The sequence below is a fragment of the Durio zibethinus genome, chromosome 21 (assembly GCF_047325235.1).
Source record: "Durio zibethinus cultivar Kanyao isolate XHJ-2024 chromosome 21, ASM4732523v1, whole genome shotgun sequence".
Classification (NCBI taxonomy): Eukaryota; Viridiplantae; Streptophyta; class Magnoliopsida; order Malvales; family Malvaceae; genus Durio; species Durio zibethinus.
This window is the reverse complement of record NC_143182.1, coordinates 6,135,943-6,160,809: the sequence shown is the minus strand read 5'-3', so window position 1 is coordinate 6,160,809 and position 24,867 is coordinate 6,135,943. Positions and strand designations below refer to the sequence as shown.

The window sequence follows — 24,867 nt, the reverse complement described above, 5'->3', positions numbered from 1 at the left end:
CAATTCTACGAGATAAGTATTAGAGATTTTTAAAATAAAATTTGAAAAAAAATCTTACATTAAAAAAAAAGATAAATAGTTAAAATTTTTTAAAATAAAGAGATAAATTAATTTAAAATGAATAGTTTCAATTATTTAAAAATAGATAGTTTTTATTTATTCAAAATAAATAATCATATATGTAAGAAAAGACACTTATTTGTTTATGAAAAACTCCTTTGATTTTCTGAAAATAGACAAAGATAATTCTTGAAATTTTCAAATTTCAAATTTTTTTTATAAAAGTTTTATTACAAAAATTTTTTATTGAAGTTAGTGATCTTATGATATACCGACGATTGTTCGATGGATTGATTTCATCAATACAAAACGCAATCGATCACTGAACTTTATTTTATTATCAAGATTTATTGCTTATAACTTTTTTACACACCTAATAAGTAAATAATATGGTGAGGATAAATAAAATCTTAAGAAAAATAGTATCATTATACGCTTTAAAGTCTTTTTTTAAAATTTTAAATTTACCAAAAACAATAATTTTAAACTTTCAATGTTTGCTCTAACAATAACTATATTGTCATTTGTACGGATTTTAGCACTTTCGTATCTCACTAACAAATAGATACAAACAAATATTTACCTACCATGTTTATTTAATTAATTACCAAGCAAATTTCTCAATCAACATTAAAATCTCAATTAAATTTGAACAAGAATTTCCAACAATATTACCGATCACTCCATTTGAGGTGTAGCAAAATGACGCCCTTGCTCTACATCAAAAAGTCTTCACTTCAAGTATACATATAAATATATATATATATATTCACTTATATTAATATAAATTTTACATTTTTTTTATCATTGGATAAAAATAATTAAGGTAAAAATATTATTTTGATCTCAATTAATCATAGATTTAGTTTGATCCAATGATAAAAAAGTGTAAGATTTACATTGATGCAAATGAATCCCTATTCAAATATATATTCATACCATGATGTATACTTAATTAATTACCAAACAACTACAATTCCAATTAAGGAACTTGAACAATATCTCTATATGGTGTCCATGCCATATTTGATGAGGTGTTGCGAAAAGACCTTTCTCGGCATGATCAGAAGAAATGTCGTGCCGAGCGATGTGTTCCACTAGAGTCATATAGCTAGGGTGACTAAATTCATAAATGAATCGATCTAGAAATAATGCTAAACATTGCAAACTTGTATTTTTTCATGCTTCATTTCTTTAGGCTATTATAAGCATACAAAGTGCTAGTATTAGTTTTTGTCCACTTTTGGAGCTCAGCATTTCTTGTAATTCCCACTTTATGCCTGTCTAGATCACCTGCTGTGCATATATATACTCCGTTTCTCCCCACCCAACCCCCTCAACTAGCAAGTGAAATTCAACAAATAACGCAGGAATAAGGAAATAAAGAATCCTAAAAGGAGTAAGAGGGAGTAGTTTTGTTTGCCAATGGGCTCGATTGTTATAGATATTCCAGATGGAGAAGGGGTTGCGCCCAGCAAAATAGAAAAGAAGAAATTTGATAGTTCTTGTCAACCCATTATTTCCTTTCTTAGAGAAATGAAAAATAAAAGGCATGGCATGAGAAAAGTGATTCATAGTATCAAGGTTGGTGTTGCTCTCGTTTTAGTTTCTCTTCTCTATCTACTTGATCCTCTGTATAAGCAAGTTGGAGATAATGCCATGTGGGCCATAATGACTGTCGTGGTTATCTTCGAGTTCTTTGCAGGTTCGTATATATGATTTGCTTGTTTGTACGTGTGGTTAGTCAGTTTTCCAACAATTATTACAAGATTTTACACAGTTTTGCTCACTTTTGTGTTTTATGTTATTATGCAATGATTATGCCTGTCAGGCGCTACTCTCAGCAAGGGATTAAATCGTGGAATTGGGACTATACTAGGGGGTGGATTGGGGTGTTTAGCTGCAGCTTTCGCCCAAGCAGTCGGTGGGATTGGCAGAGCCATAGTTGTTGGCATTGCTGTCTTCATATTCGGTGAGATTCTACCGCGCTAGCTAAAGCCTTTTCTTTTTAGCCCAAGATTAAAGTTTTACTAGACAATTAGTAGATGGATATAATTAATACATATAGACTATATTTTTAACTTGTTTGAAGTCATTGTCATGATCATTTTTAATTTTTAAAGCATGCGATCTTGACCGAAAGTCTGGGGTGATGAAATCTTTTCAGGTGCCGTCGCAACGTACACTCGACAGGTGCCAAACATTAAGAAGAAATACGAGTATGGAGCAATAATATTCCTCCTCACTTTCAATCTGGTTGTTGTATCGGGTTTACGCGCTGAACAAGTCATGCAATTAGCCCGTGACCGTCTCTCAACCATTGTTATGGGCTTCATTATCTGCATTTTCACAAGTTTGCTCGTCTTCCCCATATGGGCTAGTGATGAACTTCATGACTCTTTTGTCACCCGATTTGAAGACCTTGCTCGCTCTCTCGAAGGTATTATTAATTTTACCCATATACTTACTCTTTGGGTCTACAGATTTTCTTTCGTACTTTTCCTAGTGGGAGCCCAAGGCTAGGGGTTAGGCCTGGGGCCTGGAGCGAGACAGGTGTTGGAACATGACATCTTACATTTCTTAATTAGGGAAATTAAGGCTGAGTGTGATCAGGTTGGTTGGGTGGAGCACCCAATAACTGACCACCTAGGCAAGGGCCCGGCTTGTCTCTACTTGTATTTGATGAAGTACAAAAATGTTTCGAAGTGTATAGTTAGCTTTATGGCTATCATGGCTAAAATTTCTATTTACTCGTTCTAAGTTTCTAACCATAAACTTGCATGTTCTTATGTTTCATTTATTGTAGGATTCTCCAAGGAATACTTTGAAAATATCAACGAGAAGGAAAAGAAGTCTAGTGATAATTTCATTAGTAATTGCAAATCAGTCCTGCACTCCAAGTCAAAGGATGAATCATTGGTACCATATTATTTCTTCCTATAGAAACTCACTGTTCACATCTTCAAAGTACTTGATGGTCATCCATAAAAGATAAACAATATATAGTCCAATTCTTGTTTGATAAACAATGGAAGTTGTGCAGGTAAATTTTGCAAGATGGGAACCATGGCATGGAAAATTTGGGTTTTCCTACCCTTGGGGAAAATACCTAAAAATAGGAGAGGATCTAAGAGATTTGGCTACAATCATCCTTTCACTTAAAAGTTGCCTTAGACCATCAACGCAGGTACAAAATGTTCATAAAATTATTTTACATGATCAAAATATTTGAACGAACGTTTTTCCAATGTTTCTTATGAAAAATTTTAACAAATTCTTGGTTTAATTATTTTGAAATTTTGTCATCAGTTGCCGGAAATTCTTCGACAGTCAGTTAAAGAACCATGTGAAGCAATTGTAGCGTCACTTGCCTGGACACTAAGAGAACTTGGAGAAAGCATTACAAAGATGAGAAAATGTGGATCTGAGGAAACGATAGTGCCAAAACTGAAGTCAGTTAGGGTAGAGCTAAGTCGCATTCTAACTCCTTCCACACATGGAACTACTGTGGAGAATACCAATGGTCTTGGATTAGCAGGCTTAGTATATTCTTTAATGGAGATGGTGGAAAAGATGGAAGAATTGACAAAAGAAGTGGAAGAACTTGGAAAACTCGGAGGTTTCCATAAAAATAGTTGATTAATTATTTAAATCTATGTGCATATTCCTCTGTATATATATGCCAATATTTTGGGCTGGCTATATACAGGAATTTTGAAATGAATTCCCAAGAAAACAAATAGAGACGGTATCCTGGGAAAAAAAGATTACTTATTTATTAGTTAAGATAGATATGATAATCAGAAAAGCGGGGTGGGGAAATAAAATGTCTGAGTATTTAGAATGTATTCTGTGGTGATATTAAATTAAACCGATCACTATTCAGGTCTATAAATATAAAATCAGATGTTTATGGCCTGTGAGTAGATCGCTTTAATCCACCTGAATGTGTGAATTGGATCTCCTTGCCTGCCTGCGTGGCCCATTACATTGTAATCTGCATTTGTGCCCCTGAGCACTAGGCTGGCTGCTGATGCCTGACCTAATCTTTGTATTAATATCAAAGCAGATGGAAGCTTTTGAAAGAAAAACCAAGGGCAGCTTCCAGAGTATTGAAACTTGAAAGAGTCGATCACTTCGGAGTCTTAGCTCAAAGCTCGAATGCAAATTGGCCTTTTTAACAGGACGGTCGATCAGCACGTAAGCTTGTTCCGCAACAATGTTCGGACTTCCAGAATAAAAAGATTTTTCATCCATCAGATAAAGATAACGAATGAAAATAATGGAGTTCAAACTCTTATTTTACATGTCTTTTAAAACTATTTAATCATTAAATAAAAAGCTGTATCATTGACTCTTTCACATGACGTCATAAACATAAATACTCCATTCCGGGTAAAAAAGTAAAAAAAAAAAAAAAGGATTGGATCCCAAATCATGTAATTAAAATTAAAAATAATACTGCTGGGCGCTGGCTAAACTTAACCCGTAATGCCTCGTAAGAGAAAAAATAACAGCTATGGGTATATCTTCTTCTAGACAATGGCAACTGGCAAGTAGCAACGAGCCTCACACATCCCCGGAATACGATCGGTGGAACAAGCAGTGAGTAAAAGATATACTTAGATACCAACATGGAAGAGTATGGTAAAAAAGAGATTATATAAAAAAAATACAGATGCACAAGGACAAAAGTCTAACATCTTCATTTATTGATTTGATGGAGAAACGAATGAGAAAAAAGGAAGCCAATTAAAGTAATCGGACGCCTCATGTCTGATCAGAAATAATTGAAACAACAAGCAAGAAAAAAAAATAAAAATAAAGATTCAGATCGGTTATCTTCGAAAACGGCAGCAGCCATGATCTGATTACTTTTGTTGTGCAGTAATAGCAGAAGTGTTCCAAACACAAGCGTCACAACTGTTCTTTGCAACTCTGTTGTCTATTCCAAGGGCAGTCCTTTTGCCACTAGTTTGGCCTTTGTCCTCGAAGAATTAGAGACCGTCAAACCTACCCGCAAAGGTTACGTTTCTTCAACATCTCCCAATATCCTAATGCTTTTGCCTATGGTCATGCGGCTTGTAACCAAAACCTCACCAGCTCGGATTGTGCTACTTGTTTGGCTGTTGCTAAAACAACCATCTTTGGAACTTGTCAAAGACAAAAAGGGTCTCGATCGGTGCTCCATGATTGTACAATTAGGTATGAGCACTATCCATTTAATGACTAAACAGCTTTTTCACTGGAATTAATGGACTTTATCTGATAAATGTTTGTTTTGTAGCACCAAGTGTTTGCAACACTGAAACCTTATCTATTTTGGTGTAATCATATCCATTCCTGTTTCGATTGTGGATTTGTGGTTTAGCTGTTCACTTTCTTATCTAATTCTGGGTTCTTGGAAATAACTTTTGCACTTTAATTTATTGATCTTAAATGGAAAACATTTATTGGCATACGATTCTTAACGATATAACATGAATAAAAAATCTGAGTAATTGCAAACACATGTATAACACCATCCAGTTGGATGCCAACACAAAAAGGAAAATTATTTAAATATTTTTAATAAACACAGCAAACAGAACAATTTGCATCGCACTCCAATATTATTTTTATAGTAGAAGCACACAGCATTTTCCCCATACGTGAAAACTGGAAACTATAAAGAGACAATATCAGGGGTTGTCCTGTTTTTTGCCATTTCATCCTTGCTGAAGCAAATTCCCTACACGCCATCATAAAAGCATGACATCCGTATGAATTAACTACCGAATTTTTCACACTTGTTATGAATTTCTCTGTCCAAGAATCAAATTTTCACACTTGTTGTCTAATTCATTTCATTTCCTATTTCAACTAAGATTGGAGTTTAACCCTTTTTTTTCTCTTTCCACTACTAAAAGAAAGCCAATAAGATGGACGGAAAAGAAGAGAAAAGATGAAAAGACCTGGGCAAATAGGTTGCCAACGCCACTGGAGTAGAAACTATCAGGTCTACCATTCTCTAAACACCGGAAACCGCTATCTATAAAAGGGCAATCTGGAGCTGGACTCTGACGCAGTGGATAGTTATCATACCAAACCCATTTCTCAACATAAATCGCAATTATCTCCACCTTCATCCAAAAATCCAAGACGTTGATTCTTATTCAGTGCTGTTGCGTCTGCTTGTAATGCTGATGATGCAGCACCACCAAGTCCAAACCAAGGGAATCCATGGAAGATGACAGCCTGGTAATTTAAGTAAAATAAGCAAGCAATGAAGAGACAAGTAACCAAAGCGAAGCCAAGAAAATCAAGAAAGGGTTCGAGAAGGTTAAATTGCTTGAGTTTCTTGGAAAACTCTAAATGGGTTATTGCGTTCAAGTCTTGTGTAGTTGTGCTCTTTGTCATCCTTGTGAACTTTAAAAGAAAAAAAATCATTTACACTCATCTAAGGGCTGTTTTTCAAAGAAAGATTTTGGAAAGAAACGAAATGTGGAGTACCGTTCTAAACTGTCAAAACTCAAGGAAATAGGCATGTTTTTACCCATGCAGTATAGCCAAGAAAGTTTTATTTCCGGGCTCTATCAAACTTACAGCAGCCTATTTCAGGATTGTAAATGCGGCAATGTTTGGACCTCTTGCTGTCAGTGGTGCGGTCGTGGCTAGAAAACGTGGGAAAAAGGTGAAGTCCCCCGACATAATAGTGCTATGGCATTCAAGGGCAGGAGAATTTCAAGTTATACTTGCAATTTATCGAGGAAAGAAAAATCTAGGAGAAAGATGTAGAGGCCTTGATTCAATGCACTAGTTAATTACCAGTGCGGTGATTTTTTTTTCTTTATAAAAAAAATCTATTACTTAATAACGCAAGACCCCTTTATGAACATTCCTTTCATATATCTGTTAAGGCTGTTGACAATTTCTTTCCCAATCCTAAACCCCTTTAGATTTTGTTTCCAAAGATTGAGATTTCTCATTTTAAAATTATTAACCTTTGATTAATGCAAAATTTTTCCGATTATTAAAATGGACCATTAGTTCATTCTAAACATGGACAAAACCAAGAGTGCGGGTGGGGTAAAGAATTTGCTATAATTTCATTGATCAAGAGAACAAGATTTTCTAGTGTCAACTCCACATTTGTCACGAATACAAAACCTTTTTCCTATACATTAAACTTTTGTTGCCAATAGGCAATAAATATGGAAACTTTCTATACCATCACAATGGAGCTTGAGAATTTTGTGTTGAACTAGGTGAACGCAAGGATTCCCACTGAAGAAAAAGAGCATACAGAAGCTCATTCCATGAATCAGGCACACCAGGCAAACACCAATGGCTACAATCTTGACGGTTGAAAGGAGCCGGCCCTTTTTCTGGGCCAAAATGATACAAAGATGTATGTCCATCTTGTCTTAGATATGTCATGGGAGTCGCATTCATCATCTCTATCACTTGGAATCCTTGTGGGTGTTTTGATAATACACCAGAGATTATATCAACAAGCTTTTCCGTATTATTAGGCAATGGACCAAAATCAGGTAGCTTTAATTGATTACAGTGTCCTCCAGTTTTCCAGGTACCGCCTCTGTTCATCCATCCGCAACCAAAATAAAGTTGATTAATCATATTCATATCCTTGTATATTATATACATTTTGATGCACAAGCAATAATGAAAATAGATTCATAGTCATTGTCCAAAAATCAATGCATATATATGGAGTATGTATGGTCCACATAAAACATATCAAGACTAGCAATGCTAGACAGTAAGAATTCATGCTCATTAGAATTCAGCTTGCTGTAAAACTTGCATCAGCTAGAGAATCATATATACAACCATATAAAATTCAATGTGGTCTCATGTGCAAACAATTGAAACTTTCACTATAAACTCAACCAAGAGCATTTCATCACATCTATTCGTATGGTACTTGGGTCTCAAACCAAGAAATATAAACCTGTACTTCTTTAATTGTTTTTTGTTCTATTACTTGCTCTTTTCAAGCAGTTAATGGAGCATCATGTCCAAAGGGTTAACAATCACATGTTAACGGAAGAGATAAAGGCTGATAAGAGAAACCAGTATATCCAAAGCTCATATCCATCCTAATTATACTGATAGCAAAGAGTGTATGGATTGTGAAAAAACCAAGCTGAAATAAAAGATAGAACAATCAAAAAAGACAATGAAGTATTGCTAATCTAAAGAGAAAAGCGTAGGGGTAAACCTGAAATGTACAGGAGCATTGGTGCGAAAAACAACTTGTGTCTTGTTTGTATCTACTTGGCTGGTAATAAAATCAACTAGTGTTTCAATGGATTTTTGGTATGCAGTTCTAAGGTCCATTCCCATCTTCACCTCTGTTCCTTCTTGGAAAAAACAACCACTGCCAAAGAACATAAATCAATCCTAAGATTAGACATCATTTTATTATAATGAGAACCAAAAATAGCTGCATTAAACTAGCATCAAACTAATGGTCCTCTATTTTCTGTCATTGTTATTTCTTCTTTAATCAATGATGGATAACTTTTAAATATTCTCCAAATTTTCCATTATCAGAAGCGAGGTTGGAGAGCTTAAACTTCTTGCACTCAATAGCTGGAGAAAGTAGATTAGCAGAGAGTAGCAAAACAGAGTTGTCACATTCCCATTTACCCTCAGGAAGTAGCAAAACTTCTTGTACTTCGTGCACCGCTCTAATTCTAGATTCAACATGATCAACTCGATTCTTATGAATTCCTCCTATAGCTGATTCCTATAATTGATAACTCCCAGACATGGCATTTCTAGTTCACTAATTCCTATAAGTGTCAATTACAGGCATGGCATCTAAAAAACTATAATCTTATAATTGATCATACACACACAAATAGTACATGCATGTAAACACACAAGCTTACTAGATCATATAACATATTATTAGGTTGATGAGATTTACATTTTTATTGTCTTCTCTTCAGTCCACCAATGGCCACTGTTAAAAAATAGCACATCTGCATCTTTCCACATCAGATGACTCCAGGTCACATGATCCACTCTTACAGTCATACGAACACCTTTTGGAGATCCCTTTGGAGGACTTCCCTGCACCATTAGATATGGAGATCTGTAGTATTCAACTGTGCAGTTATAATCTGCAAACCTGAAAACCAAGAACCCTTTGTGCTTGGTAATTGGGTTCCCATTCACCTCATAAATTGAATCCTTGTTGGGAATAGCAGTAGCAAGCATGCAGAGCATAGATTCCCATTGGTTCCTTCCAATGGAGTCACCAATAAATGCAAGGCGCCGGTTCCGCAGCTTTTCCAGCATCATTGTTGCATTAAATCTGTCTTCAAGAAGATAATGTCAGATATAAACATACCTCATCAATCAAACAGCATTCTCAAGAATATAGTAAACAATAATGAAGCAATTAACATTAATGAAACAATTAAAATGAAGCACGCTTGTACTTACCACGAAACCAAGTTATAACCGAGGTGTAATCATGATTTTAGTCGATACAACAGGCATATTTCAGCTTTATGTAAAAAACAGATAAGATCATTATTCAAAATTTTAAAATATATCCAACAATGTCTCAATAGAATTAACTAACCAAGTGGACATATCAGAATTTGTAACATCATGAAGGAATGAAGAAAATGTAAAATTATAAAGCAGATTGTCAGAGTATACAAATTAGATGCTTCGGAGAAGGTTTTTAGGATACTTCAAAGGAGGAAAGATTGTCAGCCATGGAAAAATGATTTATTATAGGGAGGAAAACAGTTGAAACATTACGAATGAGTAATGCCAAAAGTTAAGAATGGAACGTATCAACAGATAGCAAACAGTCAACAAGCTACAATACAATTTGAAGATGACTCAAACAGACAATAACAAAGACACCAATCAAGAATAAAAACATGGATAAACCAAAAACAATAGTTGGAACATCTTTCATAGACACATCAAGATCAAAATTCCAACTTTTTCCTAATCATAAAAAACAAACATCAGGAATGTTCCTCTAGCTGGAAAATTTTAGTAAAAAATTGCTGACAACAGACACTGTTTAACTAAGACGATATCATACTTCTTTAAGTAAAATTGAAGTCAAAGTTTAACCCACTTTGCTTCCTGTATTCTTAGCGCAAGCAGAACAGATAGTACTAACTACTAAAATCAAAGTCAAACAAAATGAAGAGAAAAGAAAAAAGGACCTTGGCAAATCACATCCGTTAGGTTGCCAACGCCACTTGGTGTAGTAACTATCGGGCCTGCCATTCTCTAGACACCGGAAACCACTATCTACAAAAGGGCAATCTTGGCTTTGATAAAGTGGATGGTAATCATCCCAAACCCATTTCCCATCATATATATCACATGTATCTCCACCTTCATCTAGAAATCCCAGCCGTCCATTCACATTCATTGTTGTTGCTGGTGCCATAGCCATTGCCGCTTTTACTTGTTTATCTTCTGATGGTGATGATAGAGTGCCACTAAGTCCAAACAAAGGGAAGCCAGGGTGGAGCACAGCTCGGTAATCCAAGTAAAAGAAGACCCCAACGAAGAGGCAAGTGACCAAAATGAAGCCAAGAACACCCAGGAAAGGCTCAAGAGGGTAAAAGTTCTTGGATTTCTTGGAGAAATCCAAGTGGGTTGTTTTGTTCAAGTCTTGTGAAGTTGCGTTCTTTGTCATCCTTATCAGACGAAATAAAAGAATGAAAGAAGAAACATTCACATTGATTAATTGGCTGTGTTTCCAAGATTGTGCAGAAAAAGGGTGGCTTTAAAGGAAGATTTCAGAGAGAAAAAAGAAAAAAGGGTAGGGTCTTCTCAAGGAAAACACTGCATTAATGGCTAACCATGAATTTTCTTCCCTTCATATGGTCTTGATTAAAGGAAGAAACCGAAATCATTCAAACAATAAAAACGTTTATGATTTTTGTGGTTAGTTGGCTTTAGACTGAGAGAGAAAATGTTAAAGTATGTAATAATACAAATCATTAAGGCATTGAATACTTTTAATTATGCATCAATTGAATTTGAAGAAGACGAATAAAAACTCCTATCTTTACAAATATAGCATCCTAAATCATCAGAACTCCACAGAAATGTTTTTGTCGTGCTGCTGTCGTCTAGCCAAGGAACAAGACAAAACAAAACCAAGGTGGGACGTAAACATTGATTTGGTAGCGTCAAAATTTCACCTAGCCAAGATAAACGAGTGAGATATGGTCATATAGGAGGTGGATGTGGATTGGGGACTAGAGAGACAATGGCAGCAAGACGGTTGGAGTTGGACCTCAAGATGTCATTCGTGCAGCAGTGGACTCGTGGCTCGTGGTGGATACAGAACGTGGAAAAAAGAAAAGAAAAGTACGACCCCCCGACAAAAACATTGCCCTGCCATTGATGGCAGGGGAGCTTCAAAAGTGCAATTATTTCAACAGCATACAACTTTTATTTGAAGGAAAAAAAAAATTTGGTCTGTTTGTTGATATGACCATTAATTAATGACATTAATATCTACAATGATAATCAACAACCTTCTCTCTCTCAAAAAAAAAAAAAAAAAGGTTACTAACTCCTAAAGAATCTAGATTTTTGTTGGCCAATTGTGTCCTAGTTCTTTAAGGTATTCTTCACGACAAATTGGCAATCCAATCGAGAAGAAGAAAGATATCGGTCATTGACCTTTTTTAATAAAAAAATAAAAATAAAAAATAAAAAATTCAAAACACTGTAAACAATAAAATTTAAATTTATTAAATATTATTTTTAAAAACAATTATATGAATAAATTAAATTATTTTCAAGTTGTTGTCAGTATTTATATATTTTGCATTAATGTGGGACACTCGTTTTTCATATCATTTTTTTTCTTTGATCTCAACTTTCCTTTTTTGGCAAATTATAAACTTGTCATAAAAAAAAAACACCTTTTTCTTTCTCCCAAAAAATACATTCATAATTTATCACCTTGGGCCGATGTTTGTTTAAAGTCCATGATGGGGCTTCATCCTATTCAACCCTATCATATCGGCATATAAATTAACTTACCCAAATATTAAGTGTTGATTTGTCGTGTTTTCCACCTGTTAATAAAACTTTCTTTTCACATAATTTTGCTTTGCATTGCATTAACATCTTTGAATCAACTTTTTATTTTTTGGTGTATCGGAAGATGTTTCAAATTAAAATTCTGATAAAAACATGACGCCGATACCAAAACTTGTCGACAACATCAATGTCTAATAATTAATAACCTACAATAATATTTATCCCCAATTCATTTTCGAGCAAGAATTTATACAGCCCATGCTTTTTATTTGATGCCAACTGTCATTTAATTGAATAGACGGGAACAGTTGATCCAACCACCGCTATCCAACGCTCGTGGTACTTTACTGTGAGTAAGAAAAACAAAAACTTCTTTTGAAGCCTTCCAAATACACGCTACCCAACTCTTCAAAGGCTGCTGGCGGGTGTAAACATTCACTGGGGATTGGGCAACTTGACGTTGAAGTGAGTTGAGAGAGTCGAGGTCATTATTTTTTATATAAAACAATGAGATTGAAACCAGGATTTGGAGTGTTGAGGGTTGTATATTTTTCTCCCTATAGAAGTGGCAGTACCCTTATTCAATTGCCGTAAAATGGAATGTATTAGATTTTTGGGGACTGGATATTAAGTTTCATTTTTTTGGGTTTTTAAGGTAAACGTTGTGCATATATCTATAAAATAAAATACCATAAATACTCACAAGAATCAACATTTGGTAACAATTGAATACTTAGATAATTATAATTTATTATTGTATAGGGTACATCAAAAAATTATGTAAAACTTATATTTTTAAGTGATAAATCTTTACATAATTTTTTATTATGATTGATTAATTATAATATTGTAATAGAAAATTATAAGTAAAATGATGCCGTTCATAAAATAAACTTAAACTTAATTTATTTTAAAGGAATGATTTACTTGTATTAGTATAATTTTTATATTTTTTGAATTTTTCGATTAAAATAATTAAATTTAAAATTATTATTTTAATTTAAGTAATTCATAAATTTAATTTTAATCTAAAAGTTAAAAAAAATATAAGAGTTACATATAATAGATCTCTATTCTTTATTCTATGGTATCTTGTTTAAACTGCAAACTTAATGCAGGTTTCCAACATTTATTTTGCTTTTTATTTTTTCTTTCACGTAATGCTAACAAATAAAAAAAAAAAAAAAATTGCCCGTAACGGAGAGAGAGTAAAGTAACTAATAATACAATAAATTTGGTAGATGATGCTCTATTATTTATAAAAATAAATTGAGCTTTGAATTAACTTTCCTGCCATATTGTGAATCCATATGCACAATGAATCACGCATCTAATAATAAAAATATTATAATCTAATAATAGAAAAATCAATAAGTCTAAAATATAGAGTAAAATTAAATTTGTTATCATTAATTTTTTTTTTTCAAAATTATGGAAACTCACTTTGAATAGAATTTATATATACATTTATCTAACTACATATTACACAACTACTAAATTTTAATTTATAAGTTTTAAATTTTAAATTCTATAAATATAAATAGTCCTTTTTAAGTATATATCAAGTAAAGTAATTGATTTGCTTAATCGTAATCTTTTAGATAAATTCAATTATATTTAATAGTGTAGATGAACGGAATTTTTTATGAACTATTCATGAACATGTTTGAATTCTATTTATTTATTAAGTTTAACAAATGATTTTGAATTTTATTTATAAGTTCTTTTATTAAATAAACCAAACACGAATAACTTTTTATTTATTCATTTATGTTCATAAATAAATTTATTTACGATTCATTTAAAATTCGTTTGTTTATTGTTCATTTATAATAATACTAATAAAATTATATTTTTATTCTTTACTCTAATCCTATTTTAAGGTTTGTTTATATTTGTTTGTGTTCATTTATGTTGGTTTAGGATTTTTTTATTTAAATTTATTTGGTTTAATTTGTTTATTGTTCATAAATGTATTCATTTATATATGTTAATGAATATATTTATTTAATATTTATAAACAAATTAGTTTAACTTAACCAAAGAAATACGAACAAGACACAAACAATCTATCATATTTTTTTAAATCAAATGTTTGTTAGTAATATGTATGAATTGATTGAGGAAACATCTTACTCTCTTAAGTTTAATTTATTAAACAATTACCGATCGACTAAGATGTTTGCAATTATCAACAAAGGATTAGTTAAATTGATAATTAATTGTTTCAATGTAATTAGTAGTTTTGAGCTTTAATCTTACTTGTGGTCTTTAATTTGTTGATTTGATATTAATTAGCATAATCTCTATGGAGTATAACTCATTTTGCTTCGATTTAAAGTAGGAGCAAGTTATTTATCCCATATTTATGTTTCTATAACAGTAAAGTGTTTTGGCAATTGATTGAGTTTATATTGCTAGCGGTTCTACGTAGGATCAAATATCAATGTTGAATTTTCCTCACTTATGATTTCCTTTGATAATATAATTAAGTTTGCCAAAGAGATCATCACACGTAGAAGAAAAATTAAGGGTAAATTAAAAATTAAAATAAAAAAAAAAACTATTGGATTAGCATATATGCTATCTAAACCATATAAATAACGTGTTAAAGAAGAGTTAATTTGATCTAATTCTGTTATTCATTATGATAAGTTTCCTCGGCATAGACGCCCTAACTACATACTCGTATTTCATACGCTTTCCCACTTTTGGCGCCTTTAATTTCATACCGAAGAGATGAGGATTACAACAATTATAATTTTGAATTCAAGTTTTGGATTAAAGTTGTTAGTATCATATTCCATACTAATCAATATACCGGTTTTATAGTATATATAAGCTTTCATCTTCACAATTAATTTATTACTCTTCACAGTTTGAGTTAAAAACATGGCCACTGATAGTGAGCAAGTCATTAATCCAAAAATCATACAAAGGAAACACTCTTCTGATTCCTTGGATCTCGAATCCGCCGATGTCCCTGCTTGTAATGGCCACAGCTTCAAGGTTTTGCTAACATTTTTTCTTTAATGTAAATAATTTTAGTTCAGTTTTTTAATTTAAATTATATATTTTTGGTTTTGTGTCTAGCATGGGAAGAATGTCAACTGGTCGATGATCTTTCATTTAGCGTTTCAGAGCTTGGGAATTGTATATGGAGATCTTGGAACTTCGCCTGTTTACGTTCTTCCGAGTACTTTCAGTGAAGGAATCAAGCACAGGGATGACATTCTTGGAGTTTATTCATTGATCATCTATACCTTCACTCTCGTTCCTTTGGTCAAGTACGTCTTGATTGTGTTACGTGCCACTGACAATGGAGATGGTAACTAACTATATATGATCTCAGTCCCAGAGTTTTGTTTCAAACAAAACGATTTTTTTTTTTTTTTTAAGTTTTGACATATTTTATGTGACGCCTTTCAGGTGGAACATTTGCTCTATACTCACTCATTTGCCGATACGCGAAGGTGAGTTTGATCCCAAGTCAACAAGCTGAGGATCATGTCGTTTCCAATTTTTGGATCCAGTTGCCAAGCAGGCGACTGAAAAGGGCATCAGCACTCAAAGCTAAGCTAGAGAAAAACCACTTTGCCAAGTAGTTCCTATTGCTTGCCACCATCCTTGGAACTTCTATGCTCATTGGGGATGGCATCCTCACACCTTCCATTTCAGGTTTATTATTAACAAACCTTTAAAGAATAATGATTTGCCATGTATAAATATTTTATTTTTGTTTTCGTATTATCTTCGTACTCATGGTATTGCTGCAACTTGCATTGTTGTTTTATCTGCAGTTGGGGGCATCAAGCAAGCTACGTCTGCAATGACAGAAGGTTTTTCTCCCATTTTGTGTATCATTTGGCCAATTCTTGGTTCGACTTTCCAGTGACTGTTTATTCATTTGCTTATTTGTAAATTCGTTTGGAGCAGATATGGTTGTTTGGATAGCTGTAGCCATCTTGATCTTCCTCTTCATGATTCAAAGATTTGGGACTGACAAAGTGGGTTATAGCTTTGCTCCTATAATGTGCGTACGGTTCATACTTATTGGTGGGATTGGCCTCAACAACTTCATTAAATTTGATCCACTAATTGTCAAAGCTATAAATCCACAATACATTATAGCCTATTTCATGAGAAACAAAAAGGACGCGTGGATTTCCCTTGGAGACATTATCCTTTGCGTAACAGGTTTAAATCTTTTGTTCCATTTTTATGCTCATCTATAAGGCCTGTTTGTATCGAGAAGGTGAAAAAAAAAAATTCATTTTAATGCAGGAGCTGAAACATTATTTGCTGATGTTGGGCATTTTACTGTTCTATCTATACAAATAAGCACATGTGCCATTGTCTACCCATCTATTTTGTTAGCATATACTGGACAAGCCTCTTTCCTTCGCGAGCACCAACAATATGGAGCTGATGCCTTCTACAAATCTGTACCAGGTGAATGATAATATTGCCAATTGACACTTTGTTTCTTTACCCAGTGACGAAACTTATAAACTGAAACAATTTTTATACATGTTTTTCTTGTTCTATAATTCATACTTGCAATGCAGACTCTTTGTATTGGCCAGTGTTTGTGGTGGCTGCAATCATAGGGAGTCATTCATTGATTTCAGGGACTTTCTCCGTAATTCAACAGTCACTTTCACTAGGTTGTTTCCCTCGTGTGAAGGTTATACGCACATCAACTAAGTACCAAGGACAAGTCTATATTCCCGAAATCAATTACCTTCTTATGCTAGCTTGTGTGGGAGTCACTCTTGGTTTCAGGACTACAGACAAGATTGGCAATGCATATGATAATCCATTGGCATTAATATTGTTTTACCCTTTTCTCCCGATGCTGAAAATAGTTGTTGCAGTCACGTCTCGATGAATTTCGTCAATCTGGAGTAGCTTTGATAATCAAAATTGAAACTAATTATGACTCTGTGTTATATGCAGGGGTTGCTGTCGTTTTTGTAATGGTTCTTACATCTGCCTTGACGGTACTCATCATGATAATGATATGGAAATCCAACATTGTTTTCATAATCTCTTATGTTCTTGTCATTGGCCTAATAGAGCTACTCTATTTGAGTTCAGTCCTATACAAATTTGAAAGTGGAGGTTACTTACCATTAGCTTCGGCAGCAATTCTAGTGACCCTGATGTATATTTGGAATAGCGTGCACCGGAAAAGGTACTATTATGAACTTCAGCACAAAATTTCTGCTGAAAAGCTACAAATGATAGTCACAGACACAAACTTGTCTAGAATTCCCGGGCTTGCCTTATTTTACTCGGAGGTTGTTCAGGGTATCCCACCCATCTTCAAGCAATATGTTTCTAATATACCAGCACTGCATTCAGTTCTTGTTTTTGTCTCCATTAAATCAATGCTCATTAGCAAGGTCGGGACGGAAGAAAGGTTTCTCTTTCGAAGGCTAGAACCAAAAGATCGTCTTATCTTTCAATGTGTTGTTAGGTATGGATACAAAGATGTGCAGGATAAACAAGAGCCGATTGAGAAGCAGTTAGTTGAAAAATTGAAGGAGTTTATAACAGAAGATTTTCTGTTATCTCAATCTCAAACAACAGCGAATGATTGGGACACAACCAACGAGGACGGAGAGCTGCAAAGGGAGATAAGTGTTGAATCAGATCGAAATAAGCTACAAGAGGCTCTAAGAAGAGAAGTAGAAGCAGTGGATAAAACATCTCAGGCTGGGGTTTTCCACTTGATTGGTGAAAATGATGTGAGTGCAGGCAAAGGAGCGGGAATGGCAAAGAAGATTTTGATAGATTACGCTTACAATTTCTTGAAGAAGAATTTGAGACAAAGCGATGTATTATTTCATATTCCCCGTGACAGGATGCTCAAAATTGGGATGACTTACGAGCTGTAGAGTATGCAACTGGAATGTGTTTTCAAAAGAGAATATTGAAGATTAATTGTGCTCCAAAATTTAAACTCGTCTTCTCTAATAGTTCGTTCTAGATGAACATATTGTTGATCTAATGATTAGTAGAAGATCAACAACAGATCGCATGTGCGTTTTTTTTTTTTTTTTTTTTTCTGTTTGTGGAAATCTAGAGATCTAAGAACTTGATTGGTAGAGCAATGAAAGTAGATTATTTGTGTTTTCTTTGCTGGTGCTCTTGGAAAAGCAGAAGACCCAAGAAAATCAAAATCATTGATTGCCTTCTGCTAAACATTTTCAAGTCCTAGAAGATCGACTAACTTCTTGATGTGACAGCGACAAAATCTCCTTTTCTGAACTGAAAAACAAAAAGGTAAAAGACGTTTTAAGCCCAATGGGTTACCATTAGCGTTGCCGAGATTTCCCGTCGTCCTGAAACCAAGAGTAATATGAATGCACAAGAGCTAGCATTAATTAGGTAACGCATAATCAAGTAGACCTGCAAATAAATGCTCCATGAAAGGGCTAGTTCGAAGAAGAGCACATGCTCTGCCAGTAATAGAGAGAACTGGCCTACCAGGTCCAGGGGAGAGCCAATAACGCTTGAGTGGGGAATTCTACAGATTATCCCTTAAATCAGTTATATAACAAGTTAACAACCACTAAGCAAGGACAATACAAGTTGGCTGCTAGTAAAACAGATTTTCTTTAACACCAGCAAGAGAATTAGATCAGAAACATGGTAACATCTTCATTACTTGAAGCAAATTGAATCTTTACATTATTAAAAAAAAAAAAAAAGGTTTAGAGTTTGTTAGAACATCTATGGTAAGGTGTTAAATTAAAGCAGTACCTACATTTACAAGATGCAATACCAGAAAGTAACAAAAGCAGCAATGCCGCTTAAGATACAAAGTCTGTCTAACCTGCTTTCATTTCTCATCTTCTCCTTTTTTAACTCACTCTGCACTTTCGAGTACAAATGACAGGACTCAAGAACTTCACTGTAGTTTTTGCTTCGACGGCAGCTTAGAGCTTCCTTAAGAATAAGCAAACTGTTTCTTCCATTAACATGTGCACCTTCCATATCTTCCAACTGCATGCTTAGCTCTGTCAATTTGAGAGTTGTCTCTACACCCTCGCCTTCAGTGTGTATGACTCTGAACTTCATGCTGAGAGTGCACTCTACTACTTGACATGGAAGGATGTCTTTGGCAGGAAGAATAGACCCAAACCTTATCACAAAATCCTTGTCTGTGGGCCAATGCCTCTGACCACCAAGAGGACTCCAGCTGGCAAGATTAGCAGCCAGCTTAGCTTTCTTGTTTACGACAATCCAACTAAGGCGGAGGCCATCTCGGAGCTCCTTCCACAGCTTTCCATCTTTCCTTTCCTTTTCCATAGAGATAATTGGTGGCAGACCATCAGAAACTGAAAGGGTAACCTCACCTTCATTATCATCATCTCTAGCCGCATAAGTAAGAAGATCAATCCGAAATGGGCAGTTGTGAAACCAACTATTGGATCCATTTGCATTAGGAATACCCCACAAGACTTTTGAGCAGATTGTTTTATCTTTATACCTGACATCCACAATAGAAACAAAATCCAATGGTGAAATACTTTCAAGTCCATCTGTGTCACCATAATATTCAGCTTCAGTCCATTCTTCAGGGTACTCAAGATAGTGATTCCACTTACACTCTCTTACTTCCTTATTAACAATAAGCGGGAAACAATCTGCATAGAATTTTCTGAATCCACCAATTGATGAAATCAAACTTTTGACATCTTCTCTGTTGGTTGAAGGCCACATAGAAGAACAAACAGTTTCCCATAGTCTCTCCTCTCTAGAGATTGAACAAAATGTCGCACATGCACATGCTGCAGTGGCCAAAGTTGGGCCATCAAGACGCCTCAATATGTCATAGAAAATATCGGTACTCAACGATTCCATGCTCTCAAAGGCTGCCATCAACATATTCCAGACCTCTAACATACAGAGAACCACATTAAATGGAATTATTGATGATTACTCAACTAGATAAGTTTAACACCAGCCAATTCAGTTCAAGGAGCACTTTAGAGCGTACGCCCTTTGGAGTGGAATGAGGAATCTGATAACATTTGATTGTAGAGATTGTTAGGCCATTGTGAATCATATAGCATTGTGATATGCATAATCAAATGAGTGCATTTGTCGTTTTGCCTCAAATCTCTCTCCATTTATTTCCATCCTAAGGAGTGTGTGATGGACTAGCGTGGCAGTTAGTTGCATTAAAACAATTTGCAAATAATACAAGTAACAGTAGTTTAACTTTATGTTTGGAAGGCATAACTGAACAAAAAACTCAATGTTGGATCCCTAGATGGAAGCAACAAATAAGTCCAAAAAGAGGCTTATTCAGCATTCAATAAAAGCTTTGATCTCCAAGATAGCACTGTTCATTCTATTCAGATAATGCTAATATAGTCCAAAAAGAAATACAAACCAACGTATGAAATAGTCAGGGCTTATAGGATTTGAGTAGCAGAACCGAGTGAAATTGAACTCATCAAACCCATGTATAAGCAACAAAATCCCTATAACAAGTCAAAAAAGAAGGCTTCGTAGAAAAAAAAAAAAAAAGATTACCCCAAAACCAGCTGACACGCATAACTATATACACAGTAACAACATTATTAAAAATACTAAAAAAAATAGACTCCTATTTTGAACAAGTGAAGCAAAAACCCAGATTCCAAACTCCATTTCAAATGATCATGACTCATCAATCGACAAATTACATAACACAAATACCAAAATCCAACCATAAAAACCAATATTTAACCTTTTGTGAACAGTTGGGGACCCCATCATTTTTTACCCAAAACAAAAATGCAACAACAAAAAAAAAAAAAAAAGAACAACACCCAGAAGGAGATTTACCTTAAATTGGACATGAAAATATAAGAAACATGACGGCGAAGCAAAACTAGAATGGGAAGTGACAGGAAAAAAAGGAACCAAAAGAGGTTGTTGTTTGTTGTTGTTTTTGAAGTAGTGGGAAAGTGGTAATCAAAGTCAAATGAAACGGTAGAGAAGATCTAAAACGAAATATGGTAGATTTGACACGTCCTATTTGGGTTCGGATTTGATTGCTCGAAATCAATCCGGTTTTGAGTTCACTTTCCTTTATGGAAGCTTTCTTGGGTAATGTGTTTTGTCTGTACCTTGAAAGGTCGTCATGTTTGGGATATCATTCTTTGTTTTTATTTTTTTCCCCGCTTCCTCTGTTTTCTCCGATTCTCATGGTCCAGTTTTATCGGTTTCCACGCACATATTGCCACGTCATTATCAGATTTTTTCTTGGTTCAATAACACCAAGAAAAGAAATATCTTCCCTTGCCATAACAAAATTCAATGTCGGCCATTTAATAGATTCATGCAATGAAATAAAAAGTTTCATACAGTTTTGATTTTTTTTTTAATAACACGATCGGGTATATTTTTAATCTTTTTCCAGAATTATTTTTTTAAACAGTTTTAAGAAAGTCTATAGAAAATTTTCTTTTTTTTTTTTGTTTCGAGAGTTTTTCATTTTTTCAGAGACATTTTATCTTGGTTGTTCATATCTTCTTTTCTAATATAAATGTCTAACCGTTTATTTATTTCTGTGAATGTGAATTAGACGATTTTAAAAGGTTGTTTTACCATGAAAATACAAGAGGAGGTCTCTGGAAGATTAAGATGGCAGTTGATTTTTTGAAATAAAAAGTACTAAAACAGTTGATATTTTGATGTTTCTTATGGCAACTTCTTTGCAGTTTTTATTATCCTTGGCCAGCTGTACATTAGCAGGATGAGGATGCAGAGTTACGGAATTGCATTGAAACCAGTGGTGGTTCGTCCTTTTTGGACCCTCTAAGAAGGACCCAAATTGGAGAATCTTACGATTGCTTTTATCGCATCTAATTAAAGCTTGGAAGCTTTCTCTTCACTTGTTTATCCTTGAACTATTTTACTTGAATCACTCTATAATCTGAATTTTTAATTCAAATTATATAATTTCAAAATACAATTCTCTTTTTTTGATCTTTTATATAATTGATTCTAAAATTATGAAATATAAATTTTAATATAAATTTTAAACATGTAAATCTTAATTTGATTTGAATTAAATTTTTTATGAAATTATGAATATAAAAAAAATCATAATCATATATATATATATATTATATTACAATATATATAATTATTGACGTGAACGTTTATATGGACAGTTTTTTTTTTTAACACGAAATAAAATTTTTAAAATTTTTTATTATGATAATATATATGATATTTATTAATTTTAAATTATTTATCTAAAAATTTAAAATTTAATTAAAAAATAATTTAAATTCTAATAAAATTCTTTTATCATGTATATCACTTTATCTTAATTTAAAATCAATTTTAAAATAATTTATCTTTTTTAATTTATCTATAGTTAACATAAGTATTTAAATGTATCATAATTTTAAAAATATTATTTAATATTTTTAATATTTTGATAAATACTTATTTCATTATCTTTAACTTTTAAATATATTTCATAAAAAAAATATACAAAAAATATATAAATAAACAAACACGTGTCTTAACGTAGTCATATAAACCCTGACAGAAATCAAGACTAAAAATTATTTTTTATGTTACAAAATAATAACTGTTTGTCTAACAATTAGTGGACCAGTTCAATTTAATGAAAAGGTAAATGCATAATTTTCAAAATTAATAAAAAAAAGATAAAATCAGATGTATCAATAAAATCAGATGTATCAATGACACTTCCACACTTACAACATCTTTTAAGCCTTTCATGTGCAACTAAACAAAATTGATATATAATTTCTACATTTTTTAGTCATATGATTATAAGAATATTTTATGATCTAAATTTATGATATGTTTAAGAAATTGATTATTAGGAATCCTTTTAAATTCTAAACTTTGTCATACTTTTACAATAAAAATGTTTGCAATAAAATTTTTTCACGATATCTATTTTGAATAGAGTCAAAATATAAAACATATAAAAAATTATGAGATAAAAGTATAAATTACTAAAATTGAAATATTATTATCTATAGATAAATTTATTATTTAAATATATTTATGGATTAAAGTTTATCAAAATTTAAAAAAAAAATCAATTTAAATATAAAATAATTAAATAAAAAATTATTATTTAAATATATTTATGGATTAAATAAAATTATATAGCTTGATTTTTTATCGTCTTTTCATTTAACTTATTTTTCAAATAATATTTCATCTTCTTATAAATTTTAATATTAATTTTTTATTGCTCTCCATTTAAGATGGATTTATTTTTTTTCTTTTGTTTTCCATTTATATTTAATATATATTTTGAATATGTTAATAATTTAATAATATTAATATATATTTTTATTTAAATTTAAATAAAATAAAAATAATTTATACATCGCACTAATAGTAAATTAGTTAATTTATATTTAAGTAAAAATCATTTAATTAAATCAAACAAATTAATAAATTAATATAAAATTTTCAAAATTTGAAATCTCATTTGCAAGTTTTATTACATATGAATTTAATTTAATTTTATATTAAATAAATTTAATTCATACTTAATAAAATTTGTAAATGAGATTTAAAAATTCGAAAATCTCTCTTCGCTACCAAACCACGACCCAAAGTTTCGTCAACAAATCTCTTCTTTAATAACGTCTTTCTGCTTGTATCTTAGTAGAGTTACATGGGCATAAACGTCTTGGAATATAAAGTATTTGTTCCATGACTAAACTATCTTTATAGTACAAATAACACAATGTATTATCTTGTGGATTGGCATTGCCCTCCGTAGTTTCATGAATAACTGAGGCTTCCGGGTGGTTTTATGGTATTGACTAGTTCTCTCCTAAAAGTTTATTGGATGGGAGTACCATTTTGCAAATAGTTGGACCTAACTACTAGTACTAGTAGCATAAAAGAATCATGGAGTAGTGAGCACAAAGATTTCAATTTACGCAAATGAAAACGACCTTTAGATTTGAACTTTTAAATTTTCATTAATGGGATAGTACTAAAATGACAGATATTACTGGAGTGGAGAATTGAACCACACACCACGACTTGCGTGATTTTGCATCCATGGATGTTATGATTCAAAGGAGCTGTTTCAAGAAAATGACTCGAGAACCACAAAAACAAAGGTGAGCTGGCAAGGCATTTTTGGATATTAAAAAACAAATAGAAGGAGAGCTTTAGGTGACCTACATAGGGATGAGGAGCACTTAATAACGAAGTGGTGATAGATATAAAATGTTACATTGGCGTAACAGCAAGACATGGCTAGTAATTTACTCTACTGTACCCTGGTGGGTCTACTGTGCTGCCATTGGCCTCCTAGCCACCGAACCTGGTGGTGGAGAAAGAAATTTCAATTCCAGGACAAACCAGATGAATATGATAGATAGCTGCATTTTACCACACGCCATTAACAAGGCTAGAAGACTCGGACAATCTATCCATTTAATTTTTTTTTAATTTTTAATTTATTATTATTATTATTCTATACATTCTCATAAAGTTTTTAAATTATATATATAATTAGAACAATATCACTGTCATTTTATTTATAATATTAACCTCTTAAGTATTTTAAATATATTTTAATAAAATATGTGACAATTTTTATTTATTAATTATTTTAAATAATAAAATATATGATAGAATTTAAAAATTCTATCAAGAATATATGAGATTTTTTTTTTACTAATTTTTCAACTCACTGAATGGAAAGAGGCGACGACTTTATCAATTAAT

General features: G+C 32.8%; 4 protein-coding genes and 2 pseudogenes across 7 annotated transcripts; 3 read left to right on the top strand and 3 right to left on the bottom strand.

Moving 5' to 3' along the window:
* Nucleotides 1-946: 946 nt before the first annotated feature.
* Nucleotides 947-4,496, top strand: LOC111306423 (aluminum-activated malate transporter 12-like). Its single transcript, XM_022904295.2, has 6 exons — nucleotides 947-1,765; nucleotides 1,892-2,032; nucleotides 2,228-2,500; nucleotides 2,867-2,979; nucleotides 3,104-3,247; nucleotides 3,370-4,496. The coding sequence occupies exons 1-6, from the start codon at nucleotides 1,486-1,488 to the stop codon at nucleotides 3,697-3,699; spliced, it is 1,281 nt and encodes a 426-aa protein (XP_022760030.2). The 5' UTR covers nucleotides 947-1,485; the 3' UTR covers nucleotides 3,700-4,496.
* Nucleotides 4,301-6,188, bottom strand: LOC149512809 (protein trichome birefringence-like 6). Its single transcript, XM_089749792.1, has 2 exons — nucleotides 6,015-6,188; nucleotides 4,301-5,791 (listed from the first exon to the last, which is right to left on the bottom strand). The coding sequence occupies exons 1-2, from the start codon at nucleotides 6,186-6,188 to the stop codon at nucleotides 5,726-5,728; spliced, it is 240 nt and encodes a 79-aa protein (XP_089605918.1). The 3' UTR covers nucleotides 4,301-5,725.
* On the bottom strand, nucleotides 4,301-10,976 carry LOC111306083 (protein trichome birefringence-like 11). Of its 2 annotated transcripts, XM_089749789.1 has the most exons (5): nucleotides 10,269-10,976; nucleotides 9,250-9,388; nucleotides 8,999-9,144; nucleotides 8,285-8,443; nucleotides 4,301-7,639 (listed from the first exon to the last, which is right to left on the bottom strand). In XM_089749789.1, the coding sequence occupies exons 1-5, from the start codon at nucleotides 10,748-10,750 to the stop codon at nucleotides 7,273-7,275; spliced, it is 1,293 nt and encodes a 430-aa protein (XP_089605915.1). In that variant the 5' UTR covers nucleotides 10,751-10,976; the 3' UTR covers nucleotides 4,301-7,272. The 2 variants fall into 2 exon arrangements, with proteins under 2 accessions (XP_089605915.1, XP_022759724.1); XM_022903989.2 differs by having other exon boundaries at nucleotides 8,999-9,388; nucleotides 10,269-10,971.
* LOC149512810 (antifungal protein ginkbilobin-like protein) lies at nucleotides 4,923-5,293 on the top strand (annotated as a pseudogene).
* Nucleotides 10,977-15,006: 4,030 nt separating the features above from the next.
* LOC111306082 (potassium transporter 5-like) lies at nucleotides 15,007-18,181 on the top strand (annotated as a pseudogene). Its single transcript, XR_016331730.1, has 8 exons — nucleotides 15,007-15,123; nucleotides 15,208-15,442; nucleotides 15,544-15,780; nucleotides 15,891-15,953; nucleotides 16,051-16,311; nucleotides 16,399-16,566; nucleotides 16,683-16,927; nucleotides 17,073-18,181. The product of XR_016331730.1 is annotated as a potassium transporter 5-like (transcript).
* Nucleotides 18,182-18,758: 577 nt separating this feature from the next.
* On the bottom strand, nucleotides 18,759-21,311 carry LOC111306081 (F-box protein At2g27310-like). Of its 2 annotated transcripts, none has more exons than XM_022903987.2 (2): nucleotides 20,962-21,311; nucleotides 18,759-20,149 (listed from the first exon to the last, which is right to left on the bottom strand). In XM_022903987.2, the coding sequence occupies exon 2, from the start codon at nucleotides 20,029-20,031 to the stop codon at nucleotides 18,892-18,894; it is 1,140 nt and encodes a 379-aa protein (XP_022759722.2). In that variant the 5' UTR covers nucleotides 20,032-20,149; nucleotides 20,962-21,311; the 3' UTR covers nucleotides 18,759-18,891. The 2 variants fall into 2 exon arrangements, with proteins under 2 accessions (XP_022759722.2, XP_089605916.1); XM_089749790.1 differs by having other exon boundaries at nucleotides 18,759-20,024.
* Nucleotides 21,312-24,867: the final 3,556 nt, after the last annotated feature.